This window comes from Thrips palmi, unplaced genomic scaffold (assembly GCF_012932325.1).
Source record: "Thrips palmi isolate BJ-2018 unplaced genomic scaffold, TpBJ-2018v1 HiC_scaffold_4, whole genome shotgun sequence".
In the NCBI taxonomy this organism is placed as follows: Eukaryota; Metazoa; Arthropoda; class Insecta; order Thysanoptera; family Thripidae; genus Thrips; species Thrips palmi.
In genome coordinates this window covers 15,363,058-15,386,337 of record NW_023144631.1, presented here as the reverse complement: position 1 = coordinate 15,386,337, position 23,280 = coordinate 15,363,058, and the positions used below count along the sequence as shown (strand labels likewise).

General features: G+C 45.4%; 2 protein-coding genes across 3 annotated transcripts; both read left to right on the top strand.

Annotated features, from left to right (window-relative positions):
- Positions 1–572, top strand: LOC117649925. The gene is made up of 2 exons (XM_034393109.1): positions 1–18; positions 270–572. The coding sequence occupies exons 1-2, from the start codon at positions 1–3 to the stop codon at positions 528–530; spliced, it is 279 nt and encodes a 92-aa protein (XP_034249000.1). The 3' UTR covers positions 531–572.
- Positions 573–6,180: 5,608 nt separating this feature from the next.
- On the top strand, positions 6,181–10,811 carry LOC117649352 (vesicular glutamate transporter 2-like). Of its 2 annotated transcripts, none has more exons than XM_034392011.1 (3): positions 6,181–6,439; positions 7,017–7,167; positions 9,419–10,811. In XM_034392011.1, exons 1-3 carry the CDS (start codon positions 6,203–6,205, stop codon positions 9,466–9,468), a joined length of 438 nt encoding a protein of 145 aa, XP_034247902.1. In that variant the 5' UTR covers positions 6,181–6,202; the 3' UTR covers positions 9,469–10,811. The 2 variants fall into 2 exon arrangements, with proteins under 2 accessions (XP_034247902.1, XP_034247903.1); XM_034392012.1 differs by having other exon boundaries at positions 7,017–7,176.
- The last annotated feature ends 12,469 nt before the right edge of the window (positions 10,812–23,280 follow it).

Here is a 23,280-nt window from a genome sequence, read left to right as displayed (position 1 = left end):
ATGGGAAGATATGTCAAGGTGAGAAAATGCAGCATCATTTCTGAGGGGCTTGATTGACAACTGGTGCTGTTGCAAATGCATTTATTTTCTGTTTCTCGTTAAATGTGCACAGGCGTCAAGATTCAAGGGCGAATGAACATAGCTCTTTTGTCATAGGTGATGATTTTTATGTTTCTTATCCCTTTATTTTAATTTTCTGCACAGAAAGTGCCCGTTTTGTTGACCATATTTTTATGAAGGCTTACCTTCAAAATGTAATAAAAATGTAGTGTAGAGATTCAAGTACAGCAGAATTCACTTTCAATGACAAGCTTGAAAGAGGATCAATTCAGTATTTTATTGATGTAAGTAGCTGTTCTTGCAAATGCAAATGTGACTGTGAGAAACTCATTCTTGCTGTGATCAAAAAGCTGTCGCCCATTAAGTATTTTCAAACTTTAGTGGAGAATATCTTTGTACCAAACTCATTTGTAGTGGAAGAGACAAACGACATTTTAGTGGTGCCCAGGAAAGCGCTGTTTTCTGTTTGAGTTAGAATGCTGTTTGAAAATAATGTGAAATATGTATCCATAGAATCCAACACCAAAGAAAGTGAGTGAACCTGTAATAAAAATTCTCAATCTATATTTTCTTGATTTTTCGCCTCCAGACCCATATCAATACTCCTTCATTAAAATTTTAAAGTTCAAAGGTTTCTGTGTTCTGCAGCTCTTACAACTTGCTATGATGACGACGGCCGATTTACTTGAGTGACAATCCACTTCTTGCTACACAGAAGTCCTGTAACACATAAAATGGAGGGAAAAGAACAAAACCTTTCTCCCTAATGATAGCTCAATAGGAGGTTCTAGAGGCCAGCTGACCTCGGATGGAGAGATGGGGCAGGGATGCTACAAAGGAACAGATGGCAGGCGGATTGCTGACTTGAGTGGTTGTAGCGCCTTTGTAGCGCTTTTTGCTCCTCCGCTCCCCATGCCCATGGCACCTCTTCTTTCAAGAGTTGGTAAAGCGGGGCCACCACAGTGGCTCTGTTCTCCAGGAACCTTTCATAGAAAGCTAGTTTGCCCAAGAACGCTTGGAGCTGGGCAACATTTCCTGGCGCCGGCGCTGCCTTGAGCGCGGCTATTCTATCATTGAGGGGAGCTAGCCCTTGTGCTGAAATAACATGCCTTAAGTACTGGACCTGCGTGACCCCAAATTGGCATTTTGCCAGCTTGAGCCGCACCAGCACCTGCTTCTCTCTTGCCCTAAGCTGGGCTTGGTCTTTACCACTGATCAAAATGTCATCCAAAAGCACCACCACACCTTCAAGCCCTTTCAAGAGCGTGTCTATTATCCGTTGGAATAGGGGCGGGCCCCTCGATACTCCATACGGCAGACGGTTCATTTTGTACAGCCCCTTAAACGAGCCGTTTGGTCGTCGCACTTGACCTGGTTATACGCCATTCTGAGATCGAGTTTAGTGAACAGTTTTCCCCCCGCGAGGCTAGCGAAAGCTTCTTGTAGGGTGGGCAGCGGGTAGCTGTCTGCTCGGAGGAAACGGGTTACGGTCGACTTGTAGTCGCCGCAAATCCGTACCGATCCATCTGCCTTTTCTATGCAGACAATGGGCGTGGCCCAATCGGCTTCTTCCACCGGTGACAGAATTTTCCTTGCCACCATAGAATCTAGTTCCGCCCCTAAAATCGCTTTCTTCGCAAAGGGCAAAGGTCGGGCCCGCAGGAACACCGGAGTGGCGTCGGAACGCACCGTGAGCGATGCCACTTGCCCCTTGAATTCACCCAACCCTGGGTGAAAACACTCCATGTCCCGGAGCTCCTCCGGTACCGCCCCGATTTCGGGCTGAGCCGGCGGGGCCAAGTGATTGATTTATGTTGTCCGCTGCTGCGCTAGGACGTTGCCAAACAAACACAAAGACCAACCTCACGGAGTAAGTCCAGAGCCTCTGATTGATCATTCGGATTGAACAACTTGTGAAGGAACCGCTGCTCAAAACAAGCATAGTTCATTTGATCTTGTAGATCATGAATCGGATTGAACAACTTGTGAAGGAACCGCTGCTCAAAACAAGCATAGTTCATTTGCTCTTGTAGATCATTAATGGGGGCCTCATTGGGGTCCAGAAAAATCCATTTTTGAACCTGGAATGTGAAACAAATCACCACCATACACACGAATTTCAGGCATACTCCAATAATATATATTACAGAACAGTCACTTTTACTTTGAATCTCATCCTCGTCGCCACTATTGTGTTCTTGAGTAGATTCTGATTGTCTTCGTGTACCTCAGCTTATTCACTGGCTGGAACTTATCAGGACAAGTAGGGACAATGAACTACACCAAGTGATGCTGTCAATGCAAGTGAGGACCGCTGTCGTCCGGCGGGGGAGCGCGGTGTGGCCGAGCTTCCAGTGGTCGCCGCTAGGGGCGCTGCCGGGCAGTGCCAACCTAACGGCGACCTTAGGAGCTCGGTACACCACATCATCAGTTTGGGCTCTAGTAACACGAAGAGCAGAAACTAAATAAGCAGCTGGATCATCACACGTAAGAAAACTTTCACTTGAAATAATTTCTTGAAAGACAATGAATGACACTTTTTTGGCGGCTTCAGTGGGTTCAGGCTGAGCTATCCATGCTAGCCCGCAGTAAGGCGACACTTCACTTATTCTTTTCACTAGATTGGAAATGTCATCCTCTGTGACAGGCTTCACAGAAACATTAGGGACGGCTTTAGGCTGATAAATCTCATTCACCGTCTTAACCTGCACCAAAAAGAAAAACATAGAAATTTAGACATGAAAGATAAGAGTGAGAAAATACACACTAAATGTCATGGGACTTTTTTTGTCCCACGGTTTATGCAATTTTAAGCTCATCCGACGCTGATACAATTTTGTTCCCGTCTGGTGACACATTTTGTCCGGCGCCAGCTGCAACTTGTACTTTCACTAGACAATTTGTCCCGCCTGGCGGACACAAAATTGCATCACTACCGGATGTGCTTAAAATTGCATAAACCGTGGGACAAAAAAAGTCCCATGACATTAAGTGTGTACTGAATAAATTTGACTCTGTTTCAATAGGCTGTTGGTTCCGAGGATTCTTCCATTGGTTTTCCAGATCAGCTGGGTTAGGTTAGGTTAGGTTCCGAGGAGACGTCTTTCATGGCATGGCAACAAAATGCAATCATGTGATGGCAAAGTGCTTGGCCGTTGGCACATTCACACATGCATTCTGTAATAGCATCTCTTAACAAACACCTGTCAATGCAAAACCCAGGAGTAAATTTCACTTGAAGTTGACAGAAACACATTTTTCGAGAGGTTACGCGACACTTACTTTGACATCACAGGAGCCGGATCTCTGACTAGGCATAACCTTTTCAAACATGACACCATTATCCCGATCAAAATTAAATGACAAAACATGTTTGTCTATGTACGCAATATGCCCTCTTTTACGTATTTTTTGGTATTTACAATCCCCAAAGGAGCTCACAAATGCTTCGAGTGACAGCACCATGTTTCCCTCCACAACAACATCAAACCAGCCGGTATGAAAAACTCACGGTGCGCTGCCGGGCCTCCGCGCCACGATTAAGACGATTTCGTAGGAAAATCATATTTAAAGAGTCAAAACTTGTGAAATGGCCCTCGGTCTTTTCGATAATTCAGCTCTCTTTGTTAACTTTTCATCCATGAGGTTGCACTGGGAACCTCAAAATCAGGTCCCATAAGAAAAGCATGGCAACATAGTCCCTCCGGTCTTGGCGGAAGAACACGGTCAGCGGCCCACTCCTCCAGCGTATCTACGTGGTCATTACAGCCAACAAACACTTTATGAACGGCAAAAAAAAATACCTTTTACTGACATATGTTGTTATGTTACGTTTTACATCAATTCACATGTTTTGGAGGGTGCTGATAATGTAAATAGAATGTATTTCGACCTCCGACCCAGATTCGAGTCCTAATGGGACAAAAGTTAGCCAGAGCTTTGGGGGTATGAAACCAAAAATCGTCAGGGTTAAACATAGGCGACAGTCGCATATTTCGAAATGTACGGGACGGGCCAAAGTTGCCGATGTATATCGCTACTTTTCCTGTTATTTAATTGAGTTTTTGCATTGTTTCTGACTGTCCGAGGGCGCTGATGACGAAAATAACGTCTGTTTTGACCCAGACTCAGGTTCAAATCCTGTAAGGGTTGGACATGGGCGAAATTCACACATTTCACACACAGTATGAGACGGCCCAAAGTTGCCGATAAGTGCCACTTTTCCTGGTTTTTTTTTCAGCACTTAGACGTGACGCTGTCCGCAAGTCGTGTATCAATAGGTTCTGATCTCCGCTGATAAAGAGAGGCAAGCAAGTCCCCTTTATCTTCACCATCTAGTAGATAGCCTCTCGAGGTCCTAAGGGCGTGAGGATCCAGCTTCCTTCAGAAGGCGGTCAGTCAAATCGTTTGCATAACCCAGTGACAAGTGAATGCGTGGACACGTGACAGCCAGAGATCCTTAACTTAGCTTAACATTTAACTAACACTGCTTTCATAACGTAACATAAGACAATGTTCGCTAAAGGTTAAGGGTACGGACTTGTGGAAGTGCTTCCAAAAGTATCTCTACACAAATTCAAAACACAAAAAAATAACTTACCCTTTTTGAAAAGATGTCAGGAGTTAAGGTTAATAACTTTAACTCTTACGATAACGTTATGATGCCCTTATGAGGTAAGTTAAGGATCCCTGGTGACAGCCCCCTCCCTCCCTCCCTTCCTTCGGGCTGGCTCGGAGCGCTGGCAGGCCGATCACACCACGAGTGAGTCTGTGGCTCCGCAGATCCCCATTATCGTCCAAGTGCTACGAGCCACCGAGTCAAGTGGTCTATGGTTGTCCTCAAACGCTGCGGCGACATTGTTGAATTCCGACTTCTGCCATGGATAATAAAGAAAATGACGAAGGTAGGTAGGTGGCACAGCAATGGGGATTTCAGGGAACCATTTACTGTCGGAAAAAGGTACGGAAAATTCTGTTAATTTTTTGACAGGATTCTCTGGAGCCCTCTTATCAATATTCTCACTGTTAAAAAAATCTGAAAATTTAGACAATCTTTTCAGAGTTCACGCACTGAAAATCCAAGTGTGGGGCAGGCATGCACTAGATAACGTGGGACAAAGTGTCCCACGCTTGTAAGCGAGGGACAAAGTGTCCCACGCTTGTAAGCGAGGGACAAAGTGTCCCACGCTTGCCCACGCTTACAAGCGTGGGACACGGTTTGTAGCAGTTGTGGCAGAGACAGTGGCATCGAATACCCAACCCGACAGCGATAAACAGCGCTGAGCAGCCACCTCGGTCCTCAGCCCCTAGGCCTAGGCCCCCCCTCCTCCGTACTCTTTATACAGGCGGTCTAATACCTTCTATAACTATTTCTTCAAAGCTCTAACAAAGTATTTTAGTTTGATATATGTATGCTCAAAATACTTCGTGAGGTTTTAAGAGTGCACGTAGTCGGCTCGACGCTCACCGGAGCCCACAAGCGCCACACAGCTTAATGGACAAGGTGGCTGGCTCGTAACCCGGAGGTCCCAGGTTCGAGTCTCAGTGGCAGTACCAAGTTTCGGTACAGTTGTAGGCTCAATCCTTCCATTTAAGCCAGAAAAATCAGGAACACAATTTTTCAATTTTCTACTTTGACCTATTTTGGGCGCTTTTGTCAAGATTAGGGCTTTTACATGATCTTGGGTGACAGGAAAGATCCTCCCTGCCCTCAATTTAGGTAGTATCAACACAAACAAAGAGATCCAAACTCAAGGTGCACTAAAAATTTATAAGGAAATGGTTTCGAGCAAATTTTGCAAGTTTACGAGGGGTGTGAGGAATTTAAATTGGAGGAAAATGTAATGCTTCAGCCAAAAGTGGATTTGTGGTTTTATTAGTTAGCTTTCTCTAGTAGGTTTGGTGCTCTTTTAACCATGAGAATGTTCTTTCTTGACAATCAGTGTCTATACCCAGATTTGGTATAGGGTTGTTGGACTTGCAAATTTCAACGCATTAACAAAGTAATGGTTCATTTATTTGAAACTGTATTTGAAATGTATTTGAAACTAATGAAAGAGCTTTTGGGAGTGATACGCCTCGGAAAACTTTTCGACTAAAGTGTTTTGTGGCTTTTGCAGCTCACTGGGGCGCGGGCACCGCCATGCTGGTGCTGGCCCTGGTCGACGTGGACCAGGCGACGGCGGTGGCGCTGCTGTGCGTGGCCGTGGCCTTGGAGGCGGGGACGCTGGCCGGCTTCTTCTGCAACCACATGGACCTGTCGCCCAACTTCAGCGGCGCCATGATGGGCGTTTCGGGCGGTGCTGGTGCACTCGTAGCTGTTGTCGTGCCGCTCGCCGTGGGGGCAATCACGGGGGAAGAGGACAGCCTGAGTCACGAGGTAGGAGGTGCTTAGAAAAGAGAAAGAAATGAAGTGCACACTTCCGTCCCCACTGCAATTGCAAAGGCGATACTAAAGTACATTTTTTGGCGATACAATTGAGTATCGCCAATAAACGGCCTTACGGGAAAGTATTGCCTTCAGAACGGCGATACACAGACGTATCGCCAAAATTTGGCGATACTTTTGGGTATTGCCAAAACCACGGCATTTGACCAAGGTCTTGTCCCCTTGTACCCCTTGTTCGACGTTTATTGCCAAATCGTGGCAATACTCCAAAGTATCGCCGAAATTTGGCGATACTTTTGTGTATCGCCGTTTTGAAGGCAATAATTTTCCCTGCGGCCGTTTATTGGCGATACTAAATTGTATCGCCAAAAAAGGTACTAAAAGTATTGCCTTTGGATTTACAGTGCCCTCGCCTGCGGGGGAAGGGAACTTCCGCTGCCCCTCTTAAGGCAGAGGGGCCTCTGCGTGGAGTGACACAATGGGCAGGGGCGCTATCCGCCCTATCCGCAGTTCCTCCTTTGAGTGCCGCATCAGCGCAAACCTTTTCACTCTTTTCCTTTGCCGACAGGAAGTGACTACGCGGTGGAACACCGTGTTCATCCTGACTGCATGCATTTACTACATCGGTAATTTGGTGTGGGTATTCTTCTCATCGTTCGAGGTGCAGCCTTGGAACAACGTTGCCAGCAAAACGGAAGTGGAGCCAGTGCAGAACAACAGTTAGTTGTGTGAGCATAGCATATTGACCCATTGATCCAGGAAGCGGAAGAGGGGAATAATTCGACTAATTGAGTGTTTCTTCTTATTTTTGTGCGTCAGGATGGCTTGCATCATTACACCAAACTATTTGAGCCAATTCATAACAGTTTGGGAGATAATCCACATGAAAAATAGATATAACTTAACTTGACCGCTTTTACGGTCTAAATTTCATCGGGAAATGGAGAACTCAACCTTTGCTCAAAATGGCAAGAGAAGATTACTCAACTTTTGTCTTTATAAATCTAATGTAAAAAGTATCAACCCAACTTAACTCCCCCTTACTAGTTGGGAAAAATGTACCATAGCTATATTCTGTAGTCTCTGCGCACTTGAATTGTCTCCCAATTCCACCGTGTATGGGAGAACATGCTTCCGTAGTCCATTCTAATGTAAAGATGTAGATCACAGTAACCATCTAGAGTGATGTTACACTTTTGAAAAGTTTCAGTTATCTTTTGGCCTTTTTTCTGACAAAAATGCAACTGCATCATTCATCTGATTAGGGTAGTTGACCCTGCAAGCAGTTTGTTCCTTCAGAAAAATGATGAAAATTAGGTTATCCCCTTTCTTCCGCTTCATGGAACAATTCAAGTAGATCTTACCAGGCTATGCTTTTATTGCGATCGAGTGTTTGCGCCGCCACACTTTACGGTCCAGATCATTTGAAGTGAAGCGGGATTGAACTTCAGTGTTTACTCGTGAATTAACAACATCGAGTTCAATTCCATTTCGTTGCATGTACACGCTTAAAACTTTATGAAGTATTTTGAGCATAGTGTAGATATACTAATTACTTCGTCTTTCGAAGGAATAGTTCGTAATTTACGAAGTATTTTCTTTGTAAACTTATGTATGCTCAAAATACTTTGACATAATAAACTGCGTTTTTTGTAAGGTCTAAAATAGTTTATGAGGCTTTCGGAGTATAAGTTACCATTTTAAGGGTGGCGGTGCAAAGAACGGGGTACCGTAGACCGGGCATACATGAGACATGGAGGAAAGTCAAGACAAAGCTCTTTTTTTCGGTTTTAGTTGCGCTGCCCTATAGCGATCACTCGAAAGACCAACGTGCATTTCCCTTATCTTTGAGGCCTTGGCAGCTACCTGTGGTTTTTTTGGCCAACACTGTTAAAAATTATGTTGTAATTTAGCAGTAAATATGTTGCTAATTTTCTTAGCGATCAAAGTTGTTTTCAAATGACTTTTGTTGTTTACTAACGAGTTGCGTCGTTAGTCCACAAGATGTTTGTAAACCGATAGACAGCCTTATTTGCATCAATTTTTATTGCCGATTAGGTCACAGACCTAGTAGAGTCTCGGTTACCCCGCAGTAACCACTTCTTAGATTGTCCGGGTTGCTTGTACGCAGCAAAATATTGTTTTGAAACAGCATAAGTCATTAAAATAATTAGCAACGAATTCGTCGTTTCAAAACAAGCAAACTTGTTCACAAACAACAGCGTTGTCGAGGTTGGTAACTGTGTTGTTGTTTTAAAACAACTATTTTTAACAGTGAAAAACGGTTCAGCTTAGCGGATCGTGCTGGGCAGAAATGACTCAAATCACTGAAAAGGAGAAATAACACTGGAACGATGGAACCAATCGAAATGACAAAGTGAAGGTCAACGATGTCCAAAAAACCCAACAGGAGCATCAAACAACAATATTGATTCAAAGTAACTATAAATTCTTCCAAGTTCACAGATTTCAAAATGCAACTTCCGTGGTGGTTCAAATTGTAGGCATAAAATGTTGAAAACACCAAATCAAGCTCCTTCGTAGGCAATTTAAACCACCACGGTTGCCCACTTAACTCTAAAACGCCTATTAGCATTTGGGCAATAACTAGTGGTAAACATCCCAGCACCTCAAACTGAAATTCTGGCAGTGGAATTCGTGGAAAACCAAATTTTGTCTCATACTACCCCGTTTTACGGTATAGCCCGGAAAGGTCTTTTTCGAGGGGGTAACCACTCGCGTAATACCCTGTACACAAAAACCGTGTATTACGCGTAATACACGTGGTCGTAATACCATTTCTGGGTCAAATGTTCCCAATTTTTGCACTTTAAGGCCGTAATACACGTGTAATACCTCAGTAATACAGCGTACCGAGCAGTCTGTACACGATTTCTTGAAGTGTTTACCCCCTCGGTCTTTTTCCACCAATAATCTATGAAAGATGTGTATATCCGCTTTGTTTTTCAGGAGACCAGAAAACGGGATCTCTCTGTGACTTCAAAGGAGTTCTCGATTAACAGGGGCCTCAGACTCACTGTCAATTGGAAGCACACTAAGGTGACTGGATGAAACTGGAAAACACGGGACAATGGTGCAAGTTTTGCCCTGTTAAGACTCCCACAAGGGGAGAAAACTGCGTTTGTCGTGACCATTTAACGACTAGTTTTCTGTCAGTGAAATTTTTGGTCCTTTGCAGTTTCAAGTTCTTTAACGGAAGAGAAGAGCAAAATCGTGTATTGACTCTTTCAACCCCTTGGTGCACCAAAAGCACCTTTTCGGTCATACGTTAAAGTTTGTCCTTCGGTCACACACTTGTGTGTGGCCTTACCATAAATTAGTCAGATGCCTCACTTTCATTTTAGTACTGTCTCTATGATAGACTTGTATCGTAAAGTATTGAGAATTGGCGAATTGGCTTAGTGTTATGACTGCACGCGGCATTTTTCAGTAGAAAATTGGGAGTAAATTGTGATGTTATCAGAGGTTTAAAACGACCCATAGACAGTTTGCACCATATTTTTATTGTATTGAACAAGGGTTACAATCGTTGCTTGATATTCTCCATGCAGTTTTTTTTAAAGTGATTACGTGCACAAAAGTTATTGAAATTTCTCGTAAGAGCTCGCTGCATTTAGCTGCACACACTTAATTGTAGCTCAGAAATGTCCAATGCCACACACCTCACATGTTTCACGGCTGCTCGTTGCGGATCAATGGACAGCTCTCGAACTTTAAAGATGTACCTGCAATGCCACCTAAATACCGCTCGCTCAAACGTGGTACGGTGGCCAAGTGCACTGTGAAAATTTGAGTTGTCACTTGATGACAATTTCAAGGCTAATTTTCCTTACAAGGATGTCATCAAATCAATTGATGACACTGTTGTCATGTCCATGCAATGAGTGTAGGAGCTTTGATGAAAATGTCATCAATTTGTGATGAGGTTGTCATTATTTGAAAGTGATGAAAATATAATCCACGTTTTTGTCATAAAGTGACAGCAAATTTTCACAGTGTGGTGCGGCACAAGAGGGGCGTGGGCCCTGCAGCTGGCACCGCAAGACCTAGATGGCGAAGGCGATGGACGCAGCGAGGAGGCCGCCGCCAAGAAGCACGAAGCACACCCTGAGCTGGGCCGGGCCGAGCGGGGTGACTCTGGGCGCCTTGCGGGCCCTGACGCGTTCCAGCTTGTACGCACGGGTGTCCCTCACGTTCTGGAATCGGTTGACGACCACTGGGTCCAGACCGGCAGCCCGAAATCGACCCAAGGCCGTGCCAAAGGGTTTGCCCATGGGGGATCCCTTCTTTGTCAGGAACAGACTGGTAATAAATTCTGTTGGAACACTAACTTTGTGCATGCTTTTCATTGTCCCAACATGCGGCGCCACGAACGGAAGGAAAGTCTCCGTGACTACGACGGCGGCACTCCGGTTCGACACAGCGTTCAAGCTCTCCTCGAACGGGGGGCTGAGTGTTCGTTCAAGGCTAGTGCCGTGTAAGATGTAGCCGACGTCTAGTGACAGGCCGGGCTGAACGTAGACGGTGAGGTTCGATTTTACGAGTTCCCTGATTGTTTGAATATTGTGAGAGGCGCATTTGTCGAGAAGCTCGGATAGGAACTTGCCAGTGTAGGCTGTGGACAGAACGACGCAGAACAGTAGCCAGCTTCCCATCAAGGCGCGACGCGCTCCCCGACCGACCCTCGACCCAGGCTGCGCCACGAGAGGGGCCAGGGCGTCCAGGAAGGCGGTGGCGCGCCCGCCCAGCAGCAGCAGCCCGGCGGCCACCGCGACGAAGGCCAGCCACGTGGCGATCCACAGTGGCACTGCGAATTCTTTGGTGACGTTGTCGACGAGGCAGTTGCCCTTTCCCATGCCGGAGGGCACTATCACTGCAATTCTGTCCATGGCCCAAGGGAAGGAGTCATATTGAATGCTACTTAAAATCCTCATTTGACTTATCAGATTGATCAGGTCCGCACGACATGAATAGAAAGCATCCAGCAATCCCTTTAGGTCATCCTGTACAGTGTGGATATTCAGTTCCCGAGCAATGGCCTCGCCGAATCGCCTGTACATTGTGTGATACACGTTCTCCTCCCCATCGGAGTGAATCACCACGCTGCGACTCGCGTTTCCGCTGAAGTAGCAGGGCGCGAAGAACGGTACTTCTCCCGGCATCCAAACCGGAGGCGGACGAAGGTGCCTCTCCCCGGGCGCATAAAATGCCGAGTACAGAGTCGAACCACGAGCGGCATCTCCGACAACAAGCGCTACCGACATCTCAGGCAACAGTTTCGAGGCTGTTGCTATTTTGTTGAAGTCGTGTTGCGTCCGGACCTCCTCTCGCCCGGTCCAAAGCAGTATCCGACTTCCAATAGGCTGCTCTATGCCAGCCAATAGGGCGATTAGGTCGGACGCTTTGTCCTCGGCGATCACAAGGACTGCGCTCGGAACCGACAGAAGAATAATCGTCCTCGAGGACAACCACCCCCAACACTGCAAACAAAAATAAAACATTAAATGATGGCAACAAAACTACAGAAACAAAACCCGAAACTGGCCGGCCAGTTTGCATACTGAATGCATACTTTTTATCAGGTACCATCAAATCGCTTCAATTTTAATTCAAAGAACAATGAAGCCGGCATGACGACATTGTGAAATTGTTGCATTGGTTTTATTTCCAAGACTTTGTCCACACTAACAACCATTTTCTTGACAAAACAAGATGGAAAATGTCAGATTATGTCGTAGGTTTGTGATTTTGTCAGAACAGCCGATGAAGTACTTTGGAAGCAAAAAAAATGAACTTTGTCTGATTATTTTTTAACTTTAAGTTTGGACGTCAAGTAAAAGATTAGTGTGAATGCTACAGACGAACAGCGGGCACCATGTTAATGTACCAACGAAAGAAACTGCATGAAAATGTACCTTTAAGCAAGTTTGTCGCGTCGAAATGCCTTTTCTCATCCGATAAGAAAGACACAGGTTCATTTTGTGGCCAAGTTTATGCTCTTTTAAACGCATTCAGCCGGTTGAAAAATAAATTAAAACTTTGGCTGAACTTGTGTACGCTGTGACACTTTGAAAAAGACGCCTTTGCTCGTCGTCCAGAATAGAACGAACAAAAGTAATCAAAAAGCCATGAACCAGTGGGCACATTAAGGCATAATTTTGCCCGTTTGATCACTTTTGTTCCTCACTCGGCGACGAGCGGAAGCGTCTATTTTGCAGAATTTTTTTACGTGCCTCATGTTCTTTCCTAATCTGGTGTTGAACAATTTTTTTTAGTTTTTTTTTTTTTTTGGGTAGATTGTTGAGTGTTCATACTAAAAAATGGTGCTTGCAGTCTGTCCCTTGCTATCATACCAATGTCTTTGGACGGATGGGGCTTGAACATTGAATACCCAGTTTACAAATGGCGAGCCACCAACAAAATGCAATTAAAAAAGTTGTCAAAAAACATTTGCAATCAAAGCTCTACTGGAGGCTCTTTCACTGCCAAAATTAAGGAGCGACTACAGCAAAATATTGCAGTGACAAATCAATTGCATTCCAAAGTGCGAAAAATCGTGGGTTTTTCCCGCAAAAATTTGTGGTGAAGTATCGCAAAATGAATAAGAATATCCACACTTTTCCTCGAAGTGAAGCCGGGCCGGGCAACAACAGCACGGACGCCGAGTCCTGCTGATGCAGAAAGGCGTCCAGCCAACGCGGCGTCCCGATCATGAGCAGTTGGGGCGAGAAGGCCCCGGTGCGCAGCAGGGCGGGCCGGAGCAGGCTGTGGATGTAGCGTGCCTCGCCGCCCTCGGTCTTGTTGGGAGCAGTGATCCTAGTCGCAGGCAGCGCCCCAGCGGAGACCGACAACCCACTGGTAAACTATGCTTCAGTCAAAAAGACGTTATGGGCCTGAAATAAAGCTTAGACCAGAAATTCCCACGTGCATTTAGTAGATGAGGGGGGATCTCACTGCAAGAAAAAACCACTACAAAACTACACAAATTACTGGCAATTTTGTTTTTATCAGGAATTCATTGTACTTTCAAAGTGCAACAATTGTTGTACAAAATACAATGGAACCGGCATGACGAGTGCTGGGCAGTCCAGGCCTCGTTGTGGTTTGTACAATTCTCGTTGTACTTAATACAATCCGTGTTGTACTTTTATTGTAGAGTTTTTGCTGTATTTTTGTTGTACTTTTCACACTTTTTCTTGCAGTGCTGGGTGGATGAATCTGCTACGCTTGATTGAAGTTGCGGACGGATAACGCTTGAAAACAGAGGGTGATACTGATACCACTCTTTAACACAACAAAGCGGTTCCTTGTTTTCCCGGAAACTTCCTGAAAATCACCTGTGGCACTCGTGTAAATCTTGTCAGAATTTCAGAAACCTGCACGGTAAAAACGGTACCGTGTGTTCCCAGGAAGCCTATGGTAGAAACAAAGGCGATTTCCAGGAAGTTCCTGGGAAAACCAGGAACCGTTTTTACCGTGTGTCTGAAAACCTGATCAAAATTCGCGCACTTGTGAAAGCTGAAAACATCTCCTCATAGTCTGTAGAACTCAAACCGTCAATATCAGAGTAAGTTTCCAGAATTTCAGCTTTCAGAGGTGCGCGAATTTTGATAAGGATTTCAGACATGTTTCTGACATTCTGACGAAATTAACACGAGTGGGGCTACTCGGGAAAACCAGAAATCGTCTCTGACGTTACCAGTGCGCCACGGCGAGCAAGGCCAAACACGTCACCACGCGCGGACGGGCCATCCTGGAATGGACTGGGTCTCTGCTGCGGTCAAGTGTCGTCGCCTCAAATCGACGGTGACAGCAGGCGAGCTTTTCAACTGACAAGGTGGTTAGTCTAGAAGCTTCTACACGAACGGCCGACGGCAAAGAAAATCCATAGAGTCGGTGCACTGTGGCAAAAAGCTACGGAAAATTCTGTAAACAGCTTGTGGTAATCTCCGTAGCCCCCTTATCAATATTCTCCGTAGGCTCTTACAGTATTTTCCGTAGGACCACACAGTATTCTCCATAGGACCTTACAGTGATCTCCGTAGGACTATACAGTCTTCCAGGTCCTACGGAGAAGACTGTGCGGACTTACAGAGAATACTGTACGGCCCTACGGAGAATACTGTAAGATCCTACGGAGAATATTGATAAGAGGGCTACGGAGAATCCTGGCAAAAAATTAACAGAATTTTCCGTACCTTTTTGCCACAGTGTGCTTCGATTCGAAATGGACTACGAATCGCCATGCCCATTGATAGAGGGGTTGTCAACTCGCATATTACTTCGAACGCATGCTACATATTTCGACGCGTCCTAATAGAGTGATCCTAACTACCAGAGAAGATCCAAGACAATCCTAACAGTCAGCGTCAATTCAGAACTATTCTAACTGCACATGACGCGAAAAGCGGTATTTTCTGGAAGTCCGTGATGCCAACATACTTTATAAAATTACTCGCCGAAGGGCTTGTTAAAAAGTTTCATCCTCATATAAATACGTGGACATTGTTGGCTGATTGGCTGAGCGATAGCGAAGCCCGTTGCTCCAGTGCGGTTGAAAAGTTTTGTCTGTCTGTCTGCGTGCGTGTGTGTGTGTGTGTGCACTACTCCTCCCAAACGGCTCGGCCGATCTCGGTGAGATTTTCCACACTGTTTGGGTATGTCCTTGGCCCGGCACACGCGAAATTTCACTGTCCAGTTTTTATAGCCGAAAAACACCTCGGAGCCCCCCAGCCTCGACAAGTTGAGAAGTTAGGCCAACAGCCCCCCAGCCTCAGGCACGAAATCAAATGCTGTTTTGACCTTTAATCACGCAAATAGGGTATTTTAACGAATCCCTGGCCCGGAAGTCAAAGAACAAAAGTAAGAACCAAAACGGCTTCTGCGCATGCGCAGACGCTGCCTCAGAGTGGAGGGGGGACGTCTGCGCATGCGCAGAAGCCGTTTTGGTTCTTACTTTTGTTCTTTGACTTCCGGGCCAGGGATTCGTTAAAATGCCCTATTGGTTTGCGGATGCCTGGAAAAAACACCTAGCCTGCCGAAGGCAGGCAAGCGCCGCAGGCCAAGGAAGGTGTAACGCCAGGCGTGGATTGTTGAAACTGGCGCAGCATCGCGAAGCCTGTTACGACAAGACGCGGTCTAGCGTACACCTACCTTGTATTTCAGAGACATCGAGATTCACTGATTTGCAGAGAAGATAGTTGATCAATACTCTTAGGTACGTCTGCAGCTATTCTAGGATGGTTCTACATCTGTCGTAGGAATTAGCATGATGTGTGTTTCGTGGTATGATTGTGCACTGCCAATCAAAGTGTGAGGCAGTCTTACACTTGCAAGCGTAGGACAGGGTTGTCTCACACTTGCAGGCGTGGGACCCCTGGCATTATTGAACCAAAGGGAACCATAGGCAGCAACCCTTGCAAAAAGGAAAATATATGGGAAATATGTGTCAATATATGACTCCATAAAAGGTTCATGCATTGCCAATATAATTGTATCTTGCTCAATATATTGCAAATTATCTTTCGCAATACGTGGTTTATATATGGGGGTATGTCTTGGTGCCCGTTAATATATGATGCATATATTTCCCCATATAATATTATCCTCGCGAAATGTATGTTTCAATATCTGACACGGTGCCCGTCATGGGATGGGGCAGGGTGAGGAGGGCAGACTTTTCAAGTAACTTTCCTTAAAATCTTGGCACTCGATGTTGAAAGGCGGCTATATTTTTCAACATGATTTTATGTTGTAAAATATATTGACGCCATATATTGGTTTTTTTCTATGCGTTTAAGTCTCCAAGAAATTTTGAGAAATCCTGTTTAACAAGGTAACTGGAACAGTAAGGAAATTTTAAACGTCTTTTTGGAGTGTAGCGCGAAAAGTTCGTCTAGGAGACCACGGTAGAATCACGATTAGATGTCCTCGCATGGCGAGGTTGCATTCTTTTGATAATAGATAGTAAAGGAAGTCTCTGAGTCGTCAGACTCCATGGTGTATTCACACTATATATTGCCTTCATATAGAGCAATGTATGAAATTTATATATTTGCCACATATTTTTTATATCGGAAAAGTATCTTGCTAAATTATCTTTTCCACATATGACGTCAATACATGTTTGGCCATATATTTTGTCCATATAGTGCCCACATATTTTCCATTTTGCAAGGGAAGTATTGGAAAAATCGTGTCTAACACTGGGAAGTTTGGGAAAAGCCGTGTCTTACTTGCAAGCAAGAATAGGACTGATGTGGTTGAAGCATGATGTAATTGAAATGATGTGATTGAAGCATGCATTGTCAAAACTACCACTTCATGGGATGATGTCGTAGGGCTAGACACTGTTAAGCAGCGTCTCAGAGTATTTTTGACAGCACAATAACTTTGATAACTGACCACAGTTCTCATGCCGGTACCTCTTCTCATAATGTGTCTTGCAGCTGTCCTACCCATAAAAAGGCCAGAACTGTTCGTTCGGCTCAGGGCGGCCTCTAAGGGTGTTCTTCTGTGAGGTCCACCAGGAACGGGAAACCGTGCTAGGATTTTCTTGATGATTTACATGCTTTATGTGCAGCATATGCGAATGTTGTTATGATCCATTTATGACACATTGTTCTGCTCTTTTCTTACAGCAAAATGTGCTGCATCTGCTTCCAATTGTACTTTCATTTTTATCAGAGCTTCTGATATAATGTCCAAGTGGATCGGTGATGGCGAGAAGGGAGTGGCTGCTCTCTTTGATGTTGCAAGGTATGTTTTTCTGTTGAAATTAATTAAAATGGTATACATTCTGAAGTAGTTATGCTTCAGCCCTTTAACTTCAGTATGACATGGACTGAACTTTGCCCATAGTGTAGTTGACCCAAAGAATGCGTTTGTCATCATACATTTATGTTTCTATATTCATGTTTTCAGGGAAAAGCAACCGACCACTTCATAGATGAAGTAGATTCCCTCCTCTATGCAAGGAAGCAGGGAGAACACAATGCAATCAGGAGGATCAAAACTGAGATATGAAGTCAATGGGTGAGCTGACTTGTAATTAGCAAAATATAATTTGGCATGCGTCACTGTCCTTGAATTTTTTTTACCAATTTTCATTAATTTGGTTTTATTTTTATCATTAGGTTGGCCTCTTAGGTGACACACAAAGCCGCATCATGGTTTCTAGGTGCTTCCAATAGGCCAATGGACTTGGACCTGACGGCCATGCGCCGCTTTGCCCGACACTTGTATGTGCTACTTCCTGACATTGAGGTAAATAATTTATTGAGTTGAATAAAAATTTGAAATGCTGACCCCTCAATTTTAACATTCTGAAACTGTTTTCAGGCTCACAAAGCAATGTTTAAGAAATTCTCCAAAAGTGGAGACGTTAAAGTGAAATTGGGTAAATTTGCCATAGTAGCGCTTGGACTCCATACTTCCAACTATCCAGCAGCCGACATAACCAATGTCTTGAACGATGCCTGCATGGCACGGCACCCTTACGGGAGCTGTCCTATGAGAAGGTTGAAAGAATTCCACTTGATGAGGTACAGTCTGGATTTGGTGAATACTATTTTGGTTTGATGATGTCATCTTGCCGGAACTATTATTCTAATTCCTTTTCAGATTCGACCTGTATGCAGAGACGACATAGAAAAGACTCTCGTGAATATTAAACCCACCTGCAATGCGGATGCCATTGCTCAATTGGAGAAATGGAATCGTAGGAGCCTGTGACGTGTTATTCTTACATGTTTATTGCATCCGTCTGATCCGTCCTAAGACATTTTTGTACTTATTTTTTGCTTTTACACTTTTACTTCGACGCCTCCTAATAGAATAATCCGAAGTGTCAGTGCTGATCCAAGACAATCCTGACTGCCCAGAGGTTTCAGAGGAGGCGAAAACTGCTCATTAGCTCTCCTCAGTCCAAAGCAGCGAATCATGATATCACTGAAATAAAGCTTCCGTGTTTATATGACAGGTATGGCCCGGGTGGAAGGATCTACAGTTTAAACCACATTGGAAAAATATAGATTTTTTGTAATGTTAAACTTAATTTTTAAATACTTTTTTCATACTTTAAATTTCTGTAATGTATTGTATAATTGCAGGTAAAGTGTAGTTCAACTACAGTTGAAGCGTAGTAAACTACAATTAAACTGCAAAAAAAGTACCAGTTATTTCGGACAACTATAGTTTTTGACCCAGATTGTCCTTGTCTTCGGATCAGTTGACTGTAGTTCAAAGTACAGTTTTACTGTAGTTTAGTTACACAGCCAGAGTTAGTTCAAAAGAGAAGATAATCTGCAGTTTGAAATTTTGGTTCAAAAATCAAAATTTTTAATTTTTGAACTATGTTTTTAGGGGACTTTTCCTCTGACCCCTTGGGTGATTGACTTCGTGTTAATTGTGTGTTTTGATTGGATTGCCGGGAGTTGAACCTCGGACCCATGGCCTTGACCACTGCACTACTGAGCTTCCTTGTGGATAGGGGCTTTTCGAAGGCAAGGGAAGGTTTAGTCACCATACCTAGTCAGTTGTCGTTGCTGAGAGAGTACTTGTTATACAAAAGGACTAATTGGGGACTGTATCCCCTTCTGAGCGTCGAGATCTACTCCGCTCTGTACAACCGATTTTGACTTTTTACCCGATTTTGACTTTATACCCGATAGTGACATGGACGTGCAAGAGTTCGTCCTGCAGTTCCCTCGCGTGGATGGGGCATTTGAGGTGGGCCTGGCAGTAGGCACAGATAAATCGCTTGATGTATCGAAGAAATTGCATATCCTTGGTTTGCCAGATGTATCCTTGGGCAACCGTATGGCCTATGCTGCTGGCTCAGCCTCATTGATGAACGGTACCGTGCACGAGGACCTATTGATCGCCAGCGCGATGGCCGTGGAGTCCTACAATCTGGTGGGCAGAACAGGGAATGCTGCCCTAGAGGTCCCTCACTGTGATGTGGTTGTAGACCATGTGCCCGATAATGCCATTGCTGCCAAGGCCAACAATTTGGCCTTCAGAGACAAGCTGAAGCTGTTGGCAGATGGCAATCGGGTATCAGATGCTCTCCTGCAGATGGTGGCAACGAAGCTTACTTTCTATCAGAGTAATCACCATACCGGAGGACCAGTATTGGCGCATTATGCCAAGAAAATTTAGAAATTACTCTGGGAGAAACTGCCGGATAATGCCTCGATACCGCCTGAGCAGGCCACAACAGATGTACACACGGTTAGGCATTGGGCGGCATACAGGACATGAGCCCCGTCTCGTTTGAGCCCCGATGGTCTGAGCCCCGATCGAGCCCCAACCTGAGCCTGGGTTGAGCCCCGACCTGAGCACCGACCCAAGCCCCGATTTCCAGAGCCCGGATTGGGCCCCGCGACCTGAAATCACGCATTTTTGGATGATTTATTGCCACGGGGCTCAAGTGGGGCTCAAACGGGACTCAGGTCGCGGCTCAATCCGGGCTCTGGAAATTGGGGCTTGGGTCGGGGCTCAAGTCGGGGTTCAACCCGGGCTCAGGTTGGGGCTCAGCACTGAAAATTGAATGGCAAGACTGATGGCCAAAATTTGGTGAGACAAAAAAGTCTCGCCATTTTTTGGCGAGAAACAAAAGTCTCACCATTTTTTTTGGCGAGAAACTAAAGTCTCGCCATTTTTTGGCGAGAAACAAATGTCTCGCCAAAATATGGCAATAATTGCAACCCCACTCTATTTGATACTGGGAAATATATCCCAGTCAAGATCACTCCGGTAAACACATCACTAACTACAGTCTTTCAATTACTCAAGTTGAAAATAATACAGGAAGCTATCACTTTCAGTTATGAAAATATTAATGTAAGGTTATATTATGTGAATTTGGTTTGCGTCAGCAAAGCGTTGCCCAACTATTTACTTTTTTTTGTCATCGTTTAAAAAGACATTGGTCCAGTGAGTCAGATCCTAAAAGGTCTCTTTCAGTGTCCATGTAGTTAAAGATAATGTCTTTAATAAGAGGCCTAAACAAAGCGACATCCATGATGACACAAGTTCTTACTCACTCCTTTGACTTATTCCAATCCCCAGCTAACCTTGCTGCACTTGGGCATTGTTGGAGGTTCCATGGACAGAACTCGGTTAATTAACTCGAGTTAAGAAAGTTCTGTGCACTATCTAGCACTCTCCGTTTCGCCGTCTCCACTGGACAAAATGCCAAAGTACAGCAGCAGCACTTTAAATCGCCAACACAGATATAATAAAGAAAACATTTTAGTGCACAGACAAGCAACACAGCAACAGGACTGCCATGTTGAAATTCATTTGTTGTCCTCGTTGTGTCGTCTGCTACAGTAGCATTTGTTTTGCGGTAGTGCCAACCTGCACTGCCTTCCAAAAGCAATTTTACAAGTAACGAAAAAAATGTACAGGTTGGCACCACCGCAAAACAAATGCTACTGTAGCAGACGACACAACATGGCAGTCCTGTTGCTGTGTTGCTTGTCTGTGCACTAAAATGTTTTCTTTATTATATCTGTGTTGGCGATTTAAAGTGCTGCTGCTGTACTTTGGCATTTTGTCCAGTGGAGACGGCGAAACGGGAGAGTGCTAGATAGTGCACAGAACTTTCTTAACTCGAGTTAATTAACCGAGTTCTGTCCATGGAACCTCCAACAATGCCCAAGTGCAGCAAGGTTAGCTGGGGATTGGAATAAGTCAAAGGAGTGAGTAAGAACTTGTGTCATCATGGATGTCGCTTTGTTTAGGCCTCTTATTAAAGACATTATCTTTAACTACATGGACACTGAAAGAGACCTTTTAGGATCTGACTCACTGGACCAATGTCTTTTTAAACGATGACAAAAAAAAAGTAAATAGTTGGGCAACGCTTTGCTGACGCAAACCAAATTCACATAATATAACCTTACATTAATATTTTCATAACTGAAAGTGATAGCTTCCTGTATTATTTTCAACTTGAGTAATTGAAAGACTGTAGTTAGTGATGTGTTTACCGGAGTGATCTTGACTGGGATATATTTCCCAGTATCAAATAGACTGGCCCACATAAAAGCGAAATGTTCCGAAACCTGGTCGAAATCGGTCCGAATCAGTCCGAACACCCTCGGACTGTTCCATAGAGCGCCCGAGACCAGGTCGGACTGTCCGCCACGAGCCCGCGTCGGGACTGGGACGGCCCGATGGATGCCCGATCAGATGATGCTTCCATCGGACTAGCCCGTACGGAGCCCGTAGACCCTAGTCCCGAAAGCGACTTGTCCGGCAGACCGATCGGCAGCGAGCCGAGTGTGGCGGACTGTCCCTGCCGGTGCAGGCGCGGAAAAGCCCGCTGGCCCGGGCCGGTCGGAGGCGCTCTCTGATTGGCTCGGCCAGGAGGGGAGCCTTAATCCTTCGGCAACTCGGAAAGTTTTGGCCGCCTCGGCACGCAAAACGTCAGTCTCCAGCTGCCCTCCAAGGTGCACGCATCGCGTTTGCCTGCGTCAGAGTCCACTCGCTCGGCGCGCTGAAGCCATGTCGCCTCCGCGCGCTGCAGCCTTGCGGAGCCTTGCGCAGGGAACGAACCAGTTGGACGGAAAGGAGTGTGGTTCAGTTTGAAAAATTTTCTGCTGATGATCGTTCATGACGCTAGTGACTCCACGCTTGCTGTTGTTTGCATCACCCAAAACTAAAGGGACGGGCGGTGAGAGGGCGAGAGGTGTATCATTTAATTCGCCTTTCCCCGTTCACTCTCGTCCCCAAAGTGCTTTCCATCGGAAATTGTTTTCATCCTACATATCAACCATTTGATTACTATCGTAAGTTCAAATCCGGTGCTAAGTTTGCCTGCCACAAAAGTGGCACGCCGTTTTGACTGCTAAACATTTGCAAGCCCGCTGACCTGAAATCTTCCAGTTTGCCCAAACTTAGCGCTTCGGCCGCCAGCAATGCCCAAATCTAGCGAACTCGGAAGTATTTCAGGTCCAGGCTTGCCAATTTTCAACATTCAAAACGGCTTGCCAAGTGCACCGGCTTTGCAGTGTTGCCTGCACTGCACTTGCAGAGGGAGGGGAGGGGATTCCGAAGGGAGGAGAGGGGTTTCGGGAGGGAGGGGAAGGGTGGGGGGCGGCGGGGAGCAGCCCGCCCTGCTCGCCGGCCTTGCTTCGGGTTAGTCCGAAAAGAGTCCGAATCTAGTCGTCGGACAACACCCGAAACCTTGCCGGATTTCTAACATTCTGGATGTCAGCCGGACCAGTCCGGTGGAACCGTTTTCGGACAGAGCCCCCGCTCGGGCTGTTTTGGGAGCCTTTCTTTTTCATATGGGGGGGTTGCAATTATTGCCATATTTTGGCGAGACATTTGTTTCTCGCCAAAAAATGGCGAGACTGTAGTTTCTCGCCAAAAAATTGGTGAGACTTTTGTTTCTCGCCAAAAATTGGCGAGACTTTTTTTCTTTCCCCTAGGTTGGAATGAATTCTGACCTTTGACTTTTCAGTGAGGTAGGGGCTCAGACCATCGGGGCTCAAACGGGACGGGGCTCATGTCCTGTTGGGGCCAGGTATCACATAGGGCCACAGTACCTAACAGGTCAGGCGCAGATAGCTGTTTCAGGGAACCATAGGATTGCCAAAAGGATTGGCATCTTCGTGAACTGCATGCATCGGAACTCTAAGCTATCCGAGGCCGCAGCCTTTTCAGCCGAGAACATGGCGGCGTATGAAGACACATTTATTGGGTGGGAGGCAACTCGCCAGCAGCTGGCTCTTGCGGATGTGGACCAGGATGTGGCCTGGACGAGGATAGCGCCAGGACGGGAGTGGAGGCGAGAA